Below are 16,095 nucleotides of genomic sequence, written 5' to 3'. Positions count from 1 at the left end.
TGTTAGTATTTGCCTTATGTATTGAGGTGCTCCTATGTTGGGTGCATAAATATTTACAATTGTTATCTCTTTTTCTTGGGTCGATCCCTTGATCATTATGTAGTGTCCTTCTTTGTCTCTTCTAATAGTCTTTATTTTAAAGTCTATTTTGTCTGATATGAGAATTGCTACTCCAGCTTTCTTTTGGTTTCCATTTGCATGGAATATCTTTTTTCATCCCCTTACTTTCAGTCTCTATGTGTCTCTAGGTCTGAAGTGGGTCTCTTGTAGACAGCATGTATATGGGTCTTGTTTTTGTATCCATTCAGCCAGTCTGTGTCTTTTGGTGGGAGCATTTAATCCATTTACATTTAAGGTAATTATCGATATGTATGTTCCTATTCCCATTTTCTTAGTTGTTTTGGGTTTGTTATTGTAGGTCTTTTCCTTCTCTTGTGTTTCTTGCCTAGAGAAGATCCTTTAGCATTTGTTGTAAAGCTGGTTTGGTGGTGCTGAACTGTCTCTGCTTTTGCTTGTCTGTAAAGGTTTTAATTTCTCCGTCAAATCTGAATGAGTTCCTTGCTGGGTAGAGTAATCTTGGTTGTAGGTTTTTCTCCTTCATCATTTTAAATATGTCCTGCCAGTCCCTTCTGGCTTGCAGAGTTTCTGCTGAAAGATCAGCTGTTAACTTTATCGTTTTTCCCTTGTGTGTTATTTGTTGTTTGTACCTTGCTGCTTTTAATATGTTGTCTTTGTATATAATTGTTGACAGTTTGATTAATATGTGTCTTGGCGTGTTTCTCCTTGGATTTATCCTGTATGGGACTCTCTGTGCTTCCTGGGCTTGATTAACTATTTCTCATATTAGGGAAGTTTTCAACTATAATCTCTTCAATATTTTCTCAGTCCCTTTCTTTTTCTCTTCTTCTGGAACCCCTATAATTCGAATGTTGGTGCATTTAATGTTGTCCCAGAAGTCTCTGAGACTGTCCTCAGTTCTTTTCATTCTTTTTTCTTTATTCTGCTCTGCAGTAGTTATTTCCACTATTTTATATTCCAGGTCACTTATCCGTTCTTCTGCCTCAGTTATTCTGCTATTGATCCCATCTAGAGTATTTTTAATTTCATTTGTTGTGTTGTTCATTGTTGCTTGTTTCATCTTTAGTTCTTCTAGGTCCTTGTTAGATGTTTCTTGCATTTTCTCTATTCTATTTCCAAGATTTTGGATCATCTTTACTATCATTATTCTGAATTCTTTTTCAGGTAGACTGCCTATTTCCTCTTCATTTGTTAGGTCTGGTGGGTTTTTATCTTGCTCCTTCATCTGCTGTGTGTTTTTCTGTCTTCTCATTCTTTTTATGTTACTGTGTTTGGTGTCTCCTTTTTGCATCCTGTATTTTCGTAGTTCCCATTGTATTTGGTGTCTGTCCCCAGTGGCTAAAATTGTTTCAGTGGGTTGTGTAGGCTTCCTGGTGGAGGGGACTAGTGCCTGTGTTCTTGTGGATGAGGCTGGATCTTGTCTTTCTGGTGGGCAGGTCCACGTCTGGTGTTGTGTTTTGGGGTGTCTTTGGACTTATTATGATTTTAGGCAGCCTCTCTGCTAATGGGTGGGGTTGTGTTCCTGTCTTGCTAGTTGTTTGTCATAGGGTGTCCAGCACTGTAGCTTGCTGGTCATTGAGTGGATCTGGCTCTTAGTGCTGAGATGGAGATCTCTGGGAGAGCTTTTGCCATTTGATATTACATGGAGCTGGGAGGTCTCTGGTGGACCAATGTCCTGAACTCGGCTCTCTCACCTCAGAGGCTCAGGCCTGACATCCAGCTGGAGCACAAAACCCTGTCAGCCACATGGCTCAGAAGAAAAGGGAGAAAAGAAAGAAAGAAAAAATAAAATAAAACACAGTTATTAAAATGAAAAAGAAAGAAAGAAGAGAGCAACCAAACCAAAAACCAAATCCACCAATGATAACAAGTGCTAAAAACTATGCAAAATAATAATAATAATGACAGAGAGAACCCTAGGACAAATGGCAAAAGCAAAGCTATACAGACAAAATCACACAAAGAAGCATACACATATACACTCACAAAAAGAGAAAAAGGAAAAAATATATATATATATTAAAAACAAAAAGGAAGAGAGCAACCAAATCAATAAACAAATCTACCAATGATAATAAGCTCTAAATACTAAACTAAGATAAACATAAAACCATAAACAAATTAGATGCAGAAAGCAATCCCCAAGTCTACAGTTGCTCCCAAAGTCCACCACCTCAATTTTGGGATGATTCGTTGTGTATTCAGGTATTCCACAGATGCAGGGTACATGAAGTTGATTGTGGAGATTTAATCTGCTGCCCCTGAGGCTGCTGGGAGAGATTTCCTTTTCTCTTGTTTGTTCTCACAGCTCCCAGGGGCTCAGCTTTGGATTTGGCTCCGCCTCTGTGTGTAGGTCACCTGAGGGCGCCTGTTCTTCACTCAGAAAGGACGGGGTTAAAGGAGCAGCTGATTTGGGGGTTCTGGCTCGCTCAGGCCGGGGGGAGGAAGGGGTGCAGAATGCGGGGTGAGCCTGTGGCGGCAGAGGCCAGTGTGACCTTGCACCAGCCTGAGGCACACGGTGTGGTCTCCTGGAGAAGTTTTCTGTGGATCACGGGACCCTGGCAGTGGCAGGCTGCACAGGCTCCCAGGAGGGGAGGTTAGGATAGTGACCTGTGCTCACACACAGGCTTCTTGGTGGCTGCAGCAGCAGCCTTAGCATCTCATGCCCGTCTCTGGTGTCTGTGCTGATAGCCACGGCTCACGCCCGTCTCTGGAGCTCGTTCAGGCGGTGCTCTGAATCCCCTCTCCTTGTGCACCCCAAAACGATGGTCTCTTGCCTCTTAGGCAGTTCCAGAGTTTTTCCCAGACTCCCTCCCGGCTAGCTGTGGCGCACTAGCCCCCTTCAGGCTGTGTTCATGCAGTCAACCACAGTCCTCTCCCTGGGATCTGACCTTCGAAGCCCGAGCCTCAGCTCCTGGCCCCCACCTGCCCCGGCGGGTGAGCAGACAAGCCTCTCAGGCTGGTGAGTGCTGGTCGGCACCAATCCTCTGTGGGGAATCTCTCCACTTTGCCCTCTGCACCCCTATTGCAGCGCTCTCCTCCGTGGCTCCAAAGCTTCCACCCAGCCAAGCCCTGTCTCCGCCCATGAAGGGGCTTCCTAGTGTGTGGAAACCTTTCCTCCTTCACAGCTCCCTCCCAGAAGTGCAGGTCTCATCCCTATTCTTTTGTCTCTGTTTTTCCTTTTGCCCTATGCAGGTACGTGGGGAGTTTCTTGCCTTTTGGGAGGTCTGAGGTCTTCTGCCAGCGTTCAGTAGGTGCTCTGTAGGAGTCGTTCCACATGTAGATGTATTTTTGATGTATTTGTGGGGAGGAAGGTGATCTCCACGTCTTACTCCTCCACCATCTTGAAGGTCTCCCCCCCAACATATATTTTTAACAGGTGGGAAGAATAGTCAGAATGGGGAAAGAGGCCATATTTGAAGTGATAACAGCTTAGACTTTTTCAGAAGTGAGGAAAGCTATAGGTCCTCAGACTGAAGAACAAAGTCCTTAGCAGAAAAAATAAAAATAGATAGTGATGGAAGTCTAATATGCATCTCACATTCAGTATATCCGAAATAGAGGACTTGACATATGTTGCCTGTCATGCCTATCAGTTTTTTCCCCAGCCTTAGACATCTCAACAAATGGCAGCACCATCCATCTAGGTGCTCAAAGCAAGACCCCAGGCTTTTTGATGTCATTCTTCCTTTTTCTCTCCTCTTCCCACATTGAATTTACCACAAAATTCTATCCTTTTGACCCCCCAATACATCTCAAATTGCTAACCATTTCTCCATCTCTATATGACACCATCTTATTTAGGGTACATGCATTAATTATTCAAAATGAAAGGTGAATTGGAGAGAGGCAAGAGAGACAGAGTAAGACCATTTAAAAGATACTGCAATAAACTAGGCAACAGATGGTGGTTATTTCAGACCAGGGTGATATCAAGAGAGATGGTGAGGAGTGGTCCAATTGTGCATATAGTCTTAAGTGGCGTCAACAGGATTGCTGGTATATAACGACTTACTCAAGAGCAGTTGGAAAGATAATAAAATAGTGAGTGCCTGAGCAAGGCCATTTCAGATGGGGTGGTCGTGGAAGCTCTCACTGAGAAGGAGAATGAGTCAGCTACAGTAAGGCCAAGAGAAGGAAGGAAAGCCTAGAGAGAATAAAGGGTCTGACACCTTAAAAAACAAAAAAGAACTAGTGTGGCTGAAGCATAAGGAACCAAGGGAAGATGGTATGAAACACGGAGGGTCCAGGTAGTATCAAAATCCAATCTCTCATTTAGGAGCTAGAGAATCACCAACTGGGTAGACAGTCATTTTATCTAGGATAGGTTAAAAACAAGAGATGACTGAATTTCTTTATTTCTATGTTTAAGTGTTCAGCCCAGCAAACATTTAAGAAATTTTCCATTTGATGAGAATAATTTCAAAGCATAAGCTCTTTGCTGAGCCAACAGAAATGAGGAGACATGTATATAACATCAGTAAGCTCAGAAGACCCAGTCCCTGTGTGAAATATTGGGCTCAAATACCCTTGAAAACCTGAGAAGTAAAGAAGAGCAGGACCATAGGTCTAGGCAGAATGGTCATTGGCTAAATGTGCCTGGAGAGTGAAGATGGATCCAGGCAAACTATTCTGTGTGATGTGGCTGCCAAAATCTATTTCCAACTCTGGCTGTGTTACTAAAATGCAGTGTTCAAAAACAAAGAGGTTATAATCGCACTCTAAGGGACTCAGTTGCAGGTATCACAATGAAGAGGGACACTGATAAACTGGAGTGTGTCCAGAGGAGAGCTCAAAATAGAGGAAAGCTGTTACGGATGGAGAAATTAAGAGTAGAGAACAGATGACTCACAGAGATGTATCAGATATCTCCCAATATTTGTGGGGCTGCTCTTCATGGTAAAAAGTGATCAGCAGATGAAAGAATCTGGGGGAGCAAGAAGCAAAATTAGACAGTAATTAGCTCTTAATTCCCCTCTAGAAACTACATATTGGAGATGACAAGGAAAGGGCGTATACACAGGATACAGGCAAACTAGCCCACCTTGGTCATCATTTCCAACTTTTGCACTTCTAACTATTTCATGATTCTATGCAATAGCTAACTGAGTTCATGATTTAAGGAATGATGTAGTCTGGATAACTTTCATACAACAAAGTTCTTCCTGTGCAGATTTTAACCATGTTATAAACTGTTATTTTTGTTTCTGCTTATCTTATAAATGGAAACAAACTTCTGTCCCTCCTGTCCATATAGTTAATTTGTTGACTCAAATTTCCATGAACAATGCTGTTTCCAGTATGATAAATATATGCAGGTGGCTCAAGGTGTCTGAGATGAAATTGTTCTTACATTGAGAAAACAGCAGTAATCCCCCAAAGGAGAACAAAGCTCATAATCCTTCTTAAAATTCACAAGTCTATCTTTACTTTAAAGAGGTACTCACCCTTTTGGCTGACGCTATCACTGCAAAGCAGGCGATGATTGTGAGTCCAATCATTATGTAACAAGCTTTCAGTTGTACTTTGTTACTTGCAGCATCTATCATTTCTGGCCTAAACCAAGATGTGTATTCTGTTAATTATATTAAAGCAATATGATTTTCCGACTGGCATAATAAACAATGATTTTTTATGTAAATATTCCAAAAATGTCCCCGAATGCAAATGGCAGATGTGAAAGATTTCCAAATGCTAGCCCATTATCTTACCGATTTCAAGTTAACAGGTATTTATTCAGGTCCTAAATAATGTTAGCCACTATGAAATGACAATGCAGTATATTTGGTTTTTAACTGTTCAAAATATAACTACTGGAGATTATGACCTGGCTCGCCATCATTTTTGTTTCACTGACTGGGATAAAAGTAAGAATTAATGCCTATGTATGTCTATGACTCATGTTCATTTGGCCCCTGTGTTATTAAGTGGGCTTTGTTTTCAGTTTTGAACAGGTTGTTTCTGAAAACTTACTTTCATCATTTTGGTTTTTCACTAGCCTCCAAATCTCTTCTTGCCCCCTCCCATCCTGACTCCATTAAAGAAACTATTATACATTTTGTGAAGATGACTCTTATTATACTGCTATTATACATTATATATTTTGTGAGAATGTCTATTAGGGAATGGGTGTTTCCTTCGTGGCTTCTGCATGAAGTTCTCAAAAGAAGTGATCAAAATCACAGTGATTTGTTGAAGAAAAGACAAACACACCTTCATTTTCTTATTATTATTCTGACATTTTATATGCTTATTTGAATACTGCATAGTCTTATTTATTAATAAAGTTATATGCAAGTTATCCAGATTTTAGCAAAGTAGTGTTACAAAAGTAATCATGCCTGTAGGCTTTTATGATAAAATAAATTTTAAAAATTTGCAGTAATATGAAGTGGCAGTTTATAAATACATACAATTAAAGAATGACTTTTGAAAATGTATTCAGCAGTATTTTTTATCTTTGTCAAGTTTAAATAGAATGTAGTCACATAAAAAAAGAATTCCAGGAAGACAATTTGCAATTCTTCTTAAAAATGAAAATTTTTTTCTTTAACTTTCCACTAGCTGAAAGAACACAGAAAACCAATATCTAGCCTGCTTTCCTCAGATTTTAGGCAGATTAATGTAAGTTTTAAGGTAGTTGTCAGCAGATGAATTTTAGCACATTATTAGATTATACTTGTTGTTGACTTTTGTTCCAGATGGAACCTGAAAGATCTGATCTTTTTTACCCATCCATCTGGCTTTGAACAGCTATACCAAATTAGTTTAACACTGAAAAGAAAAGAAAAAGTACAGTCATTATTAAATATCATTAGTGTAAATCAGTTTAACACTGAAAAGAAAAGAAAAAGTACAGTCATTATTAAATATCATTAGTGTATGGTCCAAAAATTATAGGTCACTTAATTATATGTCCATTAAAAGCATAAAAATGAAAGCTGTTTATATTGTAAATCTAACATTTGGCTTAGGAGGCATAGCTCTCCTAAATAGCAATGCTTTTAAAAAATTATAGAAAATAATAAAATATTCAAATACTTTCATGTTTTCAACCCAAAACTACAATACTTTTTCTAGGCACCTTGCTCAAAGTTAAATTCTTCTGTTTATAATATTTCTTTTTATTTTATTTTATTTTGGCTGCATTGGGTCTTCATTGCTGCGTGCATGCTTTCTCTAGTTGTGGTAATCCAGGGCGACTCTTTGCTGTGATGCGTGGGCTTCTCATTGCGGTGGCTTCTCTCGTTGCGGAGCATGGGCTCCAGGCAAGCGGGATTCAGTAGTTGTGGCACGCAGGCTCAGTAGTTGTGGCTCACGGGCTCTAGAGCGCAGGCTCAGTAGTTGTGGCGCATGGGCCCAGTTGCTCTGTGGCATGTGGGACCTTCTCAGACCAGGGCTCCAACCCGTGTCCCCTGCATTGGCAGGCGGATTCTTAACCACTGTGCCACCAGGGAAGCCCTATAATATTTCTTTTGACTGTGATCCTGGGGAAATTAAATTATTTCTGTAAAATGGGTCTCTTCATATATACAGCCATGCTAAAATGGATCTAGGTTCTCTTGACAAGCATTAATTTACAATAATGCAGGTTCTTTACATTTTTGATTACTCTGTTGTGTAGCACTAGAATTCAAAATCCAAAAACACTGAAGATGGTCTTTTTAAGCTTTTCTGGGGCTAATTTCTTCTTTGGACTAAGTCTTTACTTTAGAGGCTATAGATCTCAAGGAAAACAAAATTTGCTTTATAATATTAAAAAACATCTTCGTGGTTGAATAAATGCTGAAAACAGATTCAAATTCCATGTTATTTCAAATTCCATGTCCATTCCTCATTAAATTTGATACAAGAAAGGAATAAAAATGTTTGAGAATTCATAATTGAATGAACATTTCCCGCCATATTTTGTTTTCCATTTGTTTGAGATGCTTTTGGTGACTAATAAATTAACAATCAATAAAAGTGTAGGCAATATGCACAGAACAAGATGTAGGCCCAGTTTCCATTATCCATTCTAATAGGCATTGATTACATCATATAAATATAATATTTGAACATCTGAAATCTTTATTTGATTTTATAGTTCTAGTCTCCCGTTTTTTTTTGAGATCAGTTCAAAAAGTTGTAGATTGATGTTATCCTTAGTTTCCTTCCTTCCCCTTGTAACCACTGCCTTGTAAAGTTCCCGTAAGATTTTTGGGCTTTGCATAAACTGAAGCTGTAGAAAGATGGTTTTTACAGGTTACATTTACTTTTTTAAAAAAAGACATATTACATTTACCCTGGAGTTGAAGTTGTCAGCTTAAGTTTTATCAAGCGAATCTCTGTCCTGGGTTTGGGATGATGAAAAGGCCAGCGACGCTGATGCGCCGTGGGTCTCCAGTCCGAGTAAACCCGTACTCAAGAGGGCTGCAGGACCGCGTACACCTGACATCTCCCACCCCAGAAGAGGAGGTCACATGAATGTGGCTTCTTCCCAGAGACTCTCTAGCCACCCCTCGAGCCATGATGCTTCCTTGGGTGCTTCAGGGAGCCGCCCTCCCTACCCCTCCCCTCCCAGGCCAGAGCCCCTCTCCCTCTCAGCCACCCGGGTGCACTCAAGGCCGGTGCCTTCCGTTTGGCCTAAGTATACTCCACTGTCTCATGGCCCGGAGCTCGCTGGGGGCGGGTATCTAAGCGACGGTGGAAGTGCCCACTGAACTTCTGGATTTTCACCCGACTTCAAGAATCTCTCTGTAAGCTTAGCTTAGCTCCCACAGCCCAATCACGGAGCCTGGCATTTAACCGCACTCGGGGGGCGTGGGTAAATTCCTTAAGGTGGTAGGTGTTACTGTGAAGACCTGTGTGGCTCCGCGGCCGCCTCCGCTCCAAGGTGCGCAGAGGTCGGGAAGTGGATGGACCCCGAGACCCCCAGGCCCGGCGCCGACCCTGCCGGGCGCACGCAACCCGGGCCGGGCACAGGCCACACTTACGGAATCCGAGGCGGGATCTCCTCCATCGTTGTGAAACGCCCGATCCACAGCAGGATTTCCCTGTCTAATTGCGACGGCTTGTGCTCGGCGGGGACCCTATGGGCCTTCCCTGCTGCGACAGCGACAGGGATGTACGGAGGCACCGAGAGACGGCACAAAGACCAGTGCACGCTCACGCCTCCGTCCCCCAGCCCCGGCTCCTCGCCCGCCTCTCCGCGGACCCCTCCCTCCCAGGCCGTTCCCAGTCCCTGCTCACAGGAGCCTGGGGGCTCCGAGCCGCCGGGGGCCCCGCCGCTGGAGTACTGGGGGTGACCGGGGGGCCGGAGAGACGTGACGGGCAGCCGCGCGGCTTCTGGGGGCGCTCCCGGGGCGCAGCGGGGGATGCGCCCCAGGCGGAGGTGCAGGAGGCGCCCGACGTTGGCGAGCAAGCTGCGCCCTGGTCTCCCGGCCGAAACCCAGCCGGAGCCTGGGACCGAGCTCCCGGGACGCCTGCCCCGCCCCGCGCAGCTCCCAGGGGAGCCCCGGAGGCGCAGCCGGAGTCTGTCGTGCGCCCCCTAGGTTCCCGGACTGCGTTCCCGGACTGCGCCCCCAGCCGGCGACCCGGGACGGGGGCTGGGACGGTCGCCAGGCGGGGCCCGGGAGCGACCTGACGGCGGGACTACTTTCCTCCTGAGGCAGCTCCGTGCCGCTCGTGTTAAAGGCGTTTCTTGGTGTGGAGTAGAAACGAGTTTCCGTCAGAGCTTTTTAGGTTCCACTGTTTGGTGCCCAAGATAATAAATCTAAACCCTCTCCTCCAGAGAAGGGCAACAGTCAGGCCTTCAAGTTCAGGTCGCTTCAGATGTTTACCAAGTAAGTGTCAGGACTTTCAACGAACTTCTGATTTTCCCATGAAGAGGTTTTTTGAAGCTAGCTCTTCACCCCACTCTCCACTCCCGTCCTTTTCTCTTTTCCAGGTAAAACGACCTCAGTTCCTACCACTGGTTTTCTCCACCTCTTTATTTCTTAGACCACAAACTCTTCAAACTCCCTTCAAAATGAGCTTTTTTTCTATCTTCCCTCTCAAAAAGAGGGGAGAATCCACTTTTCTCTGGTATCTAAATGGGAACAGGGACTCAGAGAAAGGGCTTGTAGGAAAGCTGGCTACTCCGAAGGAATCTACCTAGTCTACTTCCTCACATTCCAGGGACTACAGACCCCAGCCACGTTAAAGTGCTCTCCAGGACCCAGCCAGGCTAGCGCACCCTCCTCCTTACTGTCTCGGAGGTCCCTTCCCAACACAGACACTGCCCTACTTTTAGTTGGATCCCCACATATTTCTTTCCTTCCTAACTAGACTGTCCAGGCTGTTGAAGGCAAGATCTCTGTAACTCTGGGTCTTTCACATAATGACGTTTTAACAAAAGAGGACAGATTCATATCTCAGTAAAGAAATATGCATTTAGAGACACAATTGTGGAAGGAACCATGAGCTTTGCCTTCACACTAAGGTTTAATCCCCTAATTTGTGATTTAAGGATTGCACAATTATAAGCAAATCATTTAAGTCGTTTGTCTTGGTCTCATTTGTAAAATAAGAGTTGCTTCCTTTCAAGTTCGTTCATGCAACAACTACCAAAAAAACCCTACTCTATGCCAGCGACTTCTCAGAGCTGGGTATAGAGCAGTGAACAATGTCAAGTGGGGCTTAGTAGATGAAGAAAAAAAAAAGCAGGATGAAAAAAAGTAAGCAGGCATGGGGTGGATGCTATTTAAAAAGGATGGTTAGAGATGCCCCTCTAAATGTGCCTGGTACGTTCATAACACTTTAAAGATGTTTCTTTCCCTTCACATTCTTTAACTAGTCCCCAAACACAAGGGCATTTTAATTCATGAAATCTCTTGTAGGGAACTGTAGGAGGCAATGAGCTCCCTAAGGGTGTAGCTGAAACATTGGCACTTGGTAGATACTTAATTTTAATCTGTTAAATAGATGAAAAAATGAATGAAAAGCTTCAATAATGAAATAGACTCTATCTGGGCTAGTTTAAGAAAAGATTGAATACTTGAGGACATGTTGCATGATGAACAGAATGAATTCCTACCTGAAAAAGTACGTTGCCATAGATAATATTTGATGGTTGCAGGAATATGCTACTTGAAAATCCTCCCATTATTCAAATGGGTTGTTTTCTCCTTTAGTATTTTATTTTTCTTCACATTACTGAAAATACCCATAGAGCTAGAGAAAAACATCTGTGTGAAACAGCCAATCAGTAATATTATATATTACTGTAATATTATAATATATTATAATATTATATATATACTAACCAAGGAATATTAAACTAACTAAATAAGTTTATTTCCCTGGAGAGAACCAGATGTCAGGTATCTATACATGATTTCTCTCTCAAGCTTCTCTAGCATTGCAGAACCACAGGGCAAGAGAGCTGTGGCTTATGTCATGAGAAAAAGAACAGTTTGCATTCTGTTCTCTGTTCCTGATGCAATTAAAATATCACTATTCGGCAGTGTTCTACATTAAAAAAAAAAAAACACAGTTGCATGAGAGATGTTTTTCTTTAGCTCTAGAATTGGAACAACAACCAAAAAAAACACCAAAAACTCGAATCAACTTCTAATAGAAGAAAAACTAATTATATTCCTTTCTTTCTTTCTTTTAAACCAGGACAGTTCGTTTGTTCATTGAACAAATGTTCATTAAATGTCTCCTATGTGCTGGGTACTGTTCTGGGCTCTGAGGTTACAGCATAGCAGGTAAGCATACAAAAATCTTTGCTCCTCACAGAGTTTATTATTAATCCACAGTGGTTTCAGTTTACACGTTCTGTACTATGTTATTTCTCAGTCCAATGGTTCATCTAATTTGCATATACTATTTTCAGTTTTGTTCCTTCAAGGCTTGTTTTGATCAGTATGGTTTATGTTCCCATTTCCTACAGTTAATTTATTTACTTCTTAAGGTATACTGCTATAGCTAGGAATAATTTTTAAATAAAGTGATTTCATAGATTAAGTGGAAAGTGTGGTAACTTAAAAATTATTGTTATTTTTTATTGTTGAAAGCTAGTGTGTGCTCTGTACTGGGCTAAGGCAGGAAATGCAAAGACTGCTGCAGTCCCCAAGAAGTTCCCAGTCTGGCTGGCACTATATTCCCTCATCAGGAAATGCCTTGCTTCCAAAGGAGGAGCCGGGAGGGACCTTAACTAACTTGCTTTCCCATCCCCTACTAGTCTCTCTGTAGGGAAAGTTACTAAAGTGACAGCTTCCCTGCAGAGCCAGCTTACAGTGGCCTCCAGTGGTTCTGGCAACCTTATCAAGTGGGTGGTCCAGGCAAGCGCCTGATTACCTGCTAGGTCCTAAGCATGTGCTGAGGACACCAGCAAAAGCTCAAAATGAGATCTCAAAACCAAAAAAAAAGATCTATATACAGCTCTTCATGTTATTCCTTTTAAATCCCATTTTCACTGCTGTAGTTCAGTATTTTATTCTCTCTCAACCATCTATTGTAATGACCTCCAAAGTATTTTCCTCATCTCTGGTCAGTTCTTTCTCCAGTCTTTTCTCTGCCTAGCTTCCAGAGATAGTTTTCTAAAACATGGATGTTATCATATAAAACTTTCATGGCGCCAATCTCTTTCCTATTTCTTTTTCTAACCCTGCACCCTACATCCCTATCCACAGACTACAAAAACGACCTGAAAAAATATTATGATGAGGCAGGGAGGACTCTTTCAAAGTCTTCTGCTTTGATATTTTGCATAGTCTGATTCAAATCCATGCCCTTGTCATATCCCTAGACGTTTAAAATGTCACTAAGCAATGTAGGTAGGTTACATTGAATTACTCTGTGCTAATAGTGATGCACAACAACTGTCAATTAACATCGCGGTTTAGCTCTGGCTTGTATAGCTGGGTAGGCACTGTGTGTGTGACCAGTGCTCATCAGGGCATGGCTGAGTTCTGACTGGTTGAGTTGCTTATTGTCCCATTGTTCTAAACATTAGTCTGAAAAAATACATTCAGAAGAAACCAGGTTGGATTAACTGCTCCTGCCCTGATCAAAACCTTTCATACTTTCAATAATACATAGCTTGTATTCGTTCTAGAAATAGCAAATCTGAAATATATGCATATTTATGAAGTACTATGTATGCAAACTGCCCCCAGGACAGTGAAGAGGCATCTGCAATGGTCATGTCTCTCACATTCGTTGGCTGAAGGGTTATTTTTGTAGCCTACTTGAATGTCTATTAAGACTCATATATGCCAGATTGTGTGTAATTGCTAATCATTTTTGGTGGAGCATCCTCTGGCTCCCGTGATCAATTTCAAACTCCAAAATTCCTAGTAAGAATCTTTTTTTTTTTTTTTTTTGCGGTACGCGGGCCCCTCACTGCTGTGGCCTCTCCCGTTGCGGAGCACAGGCTCCGGACGCGCAGGCTCAGCGGCCATGGCTCACGGGCCCAGCCGCTCCGCGGCATGTGGGATCCTCCCGGACAGGGGCACGAACCCGCATCCCCTGCATCGACAGGCAGACTCTCAACCACTGCGCCACCAGGGAAGCCCCCTAGTAATAATCTTGTATGACAAAGTGAGGATTTTATGGTCCCCAACACTGAATTTGCTACAGACTTTTCACACTTGAGGCACAATTATGACTTTATGTGCTTCAAATCTGTATCCTGCAATAGCCTTTTATGATGACTTGCCAGTGCTTCTCCAGCTCCGTGTCCCACGCCACCCTCCTCATACACGTATAGGGAAGTGGTCTTGCAAAATTAATCCTACCCATTATAAGTGTACAATATAATACCTTACTTATATAGTTGCAATTGAAGAAGGGTTGTTATTTCATAATCATGATGTGAATGATGCCACCTTATATTCCCTTAAGACAATTACCTCTTGTCCTACGTGCCTTCATACAGTTCTTCAGCTTCCTTCAGCTGCTTGTCTCTCTCTTGGTTTATATGATCATGTTTTCTTGGAGACAGAGAACTGGCCTATTTGAATGTTTTCCCTATTCAGGAATTTAAAAAATCAACTTATCAAAATAATTTTCTTTTTTCTCTTCTGAACCTTTTTACTTCGGGCTACTCGTACCGATTTCTAATTTCCAATGTGAAGTCTAATAATATCTAGGCATAGCTAATTAAGATGACAGAGTCTCAGGTGTTTTTTTTTTTTATTTCTCCTTTCACCACTATCTACAAATGGACACTTAATTATTATTTACTATTTATGATTGTGATAATGAAGATTAACAACAGAATTTGTTAAGGATAATTGGCAGGGCACTAATACCACAAATCATTTAAATTATCAGAGCTCTCCAACAAGAGGTCTGGGTTGGGTAAAAAACCCAAAATCTAGGGAAATTTTTTAAGATTAAAACTGTAGGGCTTCCCTGGTGGCACAGTGGTTGAGAGTCTGCCTGCCGATGCTGGGGACACGGGTTCGTGCCCCGGTCTGGGAAGATCCCACATACCGCGGAGCGGCTGAGCCTGCGCGTCCGGAGCCTGTGCTCCGCAACAGTGAGAGGCCCGCGTACCGCGAAAAAAAAAAAAAAAAAAACTGTATAGCCTAGGAGAGAGAATGTTATAGAGGTTAAAAATCAGCTATTATTTGTTCATTATTCCTTCATTCTTTCATTCAACCAGAAAGTGTAGATTAAACACCTTTTCTCAAAAGCTTAGTACTACAAAACATCCAAGAGTTATCCCTGCTAGGCTGTCCAAAAATAAAGCATTAAAAATATCAAAAACAGCTGTCTCCTTGAATATATACTTGTTATTGGAAGGTCCATGTGTACTTTGACTAAATGCTAACTCTAAAACAAAAGAATTTATGACACTGACTGGGTGAAACATTGAATCAATAACAAAGTTCTGTTTAGATGATGCAAAAAAGGTTAAATAGGAATGGAGGCATACGTACCTAAATGTTAAGTAGTCTTTACTTCTGTTACAAACATCATGTTCTGAGTTTGAAGTGTTTCCTAGCTTCCTCTAGTAGTCATTTAAAATCTTGAAACCTAGCTCATAAAAAGCTGGACTGCTCTAAGAGTCCATCAAAGCACTTGATAGTTGTGTAAGTGTTTTATTAAAAAATTGAGTTATAAGGCCAGAAGGGAGTGACATGACATATTTAAAGTGCTTAAAGAAAAAAAAAAACTATAACCTAGGATTCTCTACCCAGCAAGGTTATCATTCATAATTGAAGGGGAGAGAACAAGCTTCTAGGGCGGGAAAAAACTGAAAGTGTTCATCTGTACTAAACTGACCTTACAGAAGTGTAAAGGATCTTCCTTAAGTGAAAAGGGAAAGGCTACGACAAGAAATATTAAATGAATGAATAAATGGTGAAAAAGTTTTTAAAGATTTTGTAAAGATTTTGTTCATATGTATTATAGTTTGAATATTTAGGAAGAAAGAGCAAGTTCTATAAGGGTAATTTCTATACTTTTCCCCAAGGGAAAAAAATGTATATAAGTTGAAAATGAGAGACTATTGCCCTGTGAAAATTAAAAGTTGTAATTTTTTGGGGGGGTCAATTTAAAAGTAACCTCTTCGCTCCTAAGAATATATTTTTACATTACCATTTCTTAATTACTTTATTTGGTAAACTAATAAAAATATATTTTAGTTTAATGCTTGTATTCATTAGTATTAAATTAAGCAGGAACATCTATATAAGTGTTTATCATGAAGCTGTTCTAAAAGTGTTCCATGAGGGTCCTAGTTCCTGTTATACTATTGACCATAAATAAAAAGTAAAAATATAATTGCCCACTAGGTGGCAACAGTATTCCAAATTGTTCTACTAATACACACCTACAGAGTAGGGGAGTTTTCCTAAATTCTCATGATACATATGAAGAGGATGAGTTCTGTCCCTGCCCTCAACTAGCTCACAGTCTGTATTCTGCAGCTCAAATATATGTACTTTCTGTTTTTTTTCATTTCTTTTTGGTCGTTAAAAATTCTAAGTATAGACTATTCTCAAGTATCAGAAGAAAAAGTGAGTTTAATATAGCCAT

The 16,095-nt window shown here is 41.3% G+C and overlaps 1 protein-coding gene across 1 annotated transcript; it reads right to left on the bottom strand.

The window, feature by feature from the left end:
- Positions 1 to 4,972: 4,972 nt before the first annotated feature.
- On the bottom strand, positions 4,973 to 12,940 carry FAM162B (family with sequence similarity 162 member B). Its single transcript, XM_065888634.1, has 6 exons — positions 12,891 to 12,940; positions 9,635 to 9,759; positions 9,310 to 9,489; positions 9,054 to 9,165; positions 5,526 to 5,634; positions 4,973 to 5,005 (listed from the first exon to the last, which is right to left on the bottom strand). Exons 1-6 carry the CDS (start codon positions 12,938 to 12,940, stop codon positions 4,973 to 4,975), a joined length of 609 nt encoding a protein of 202 aa, XP_065744706.1.
- Between the last annotated feature and the right edge of the window lie 3,155 nt (positions 12,941 to 16,095).

Source organism: Phocoena phocoena, chromosome 12 (assembly GCF_963924675.1).
Source record: "Phocoena phocoena chromosome 12, mPhoPho1.1, whole genome shotgun sequence".
NCBI lineage: Eukaryota > Metazoa > Chordata > Mammalia > Artiodactyla > Phocoenidae > Phocoena > Phocoena phocoena.
This window is presented reverse-complemented; position numbering and strand designations above follow the sequence as displayed.

Excerpts from the sequence above, each read along its gene's own strand:
- FAM162B (XM_065888634.1), bottom strand. The coding sequence starts at position 12,940 with ATGTTAATTGACAGTTGTTGTGCATCACTATTAGCACAGAGTAATTCA. Across the intron at positions 9,166-9,309 it reads CTCGGAGCCCCCAGGCTCCT|CAGGGAAGGCCCATAGGGTC; the intron begins GTGAGCAGGGAC and ends TCGCTGTCGCAG. Across the intron at positions 5,635-9,053 it reads GAGATCCCGCCTCGGATTCC|GCCAGAAATGATAGATGCTG; the intron begins GTAAGTGTGGCC and ends ATCTTGGTTTAG.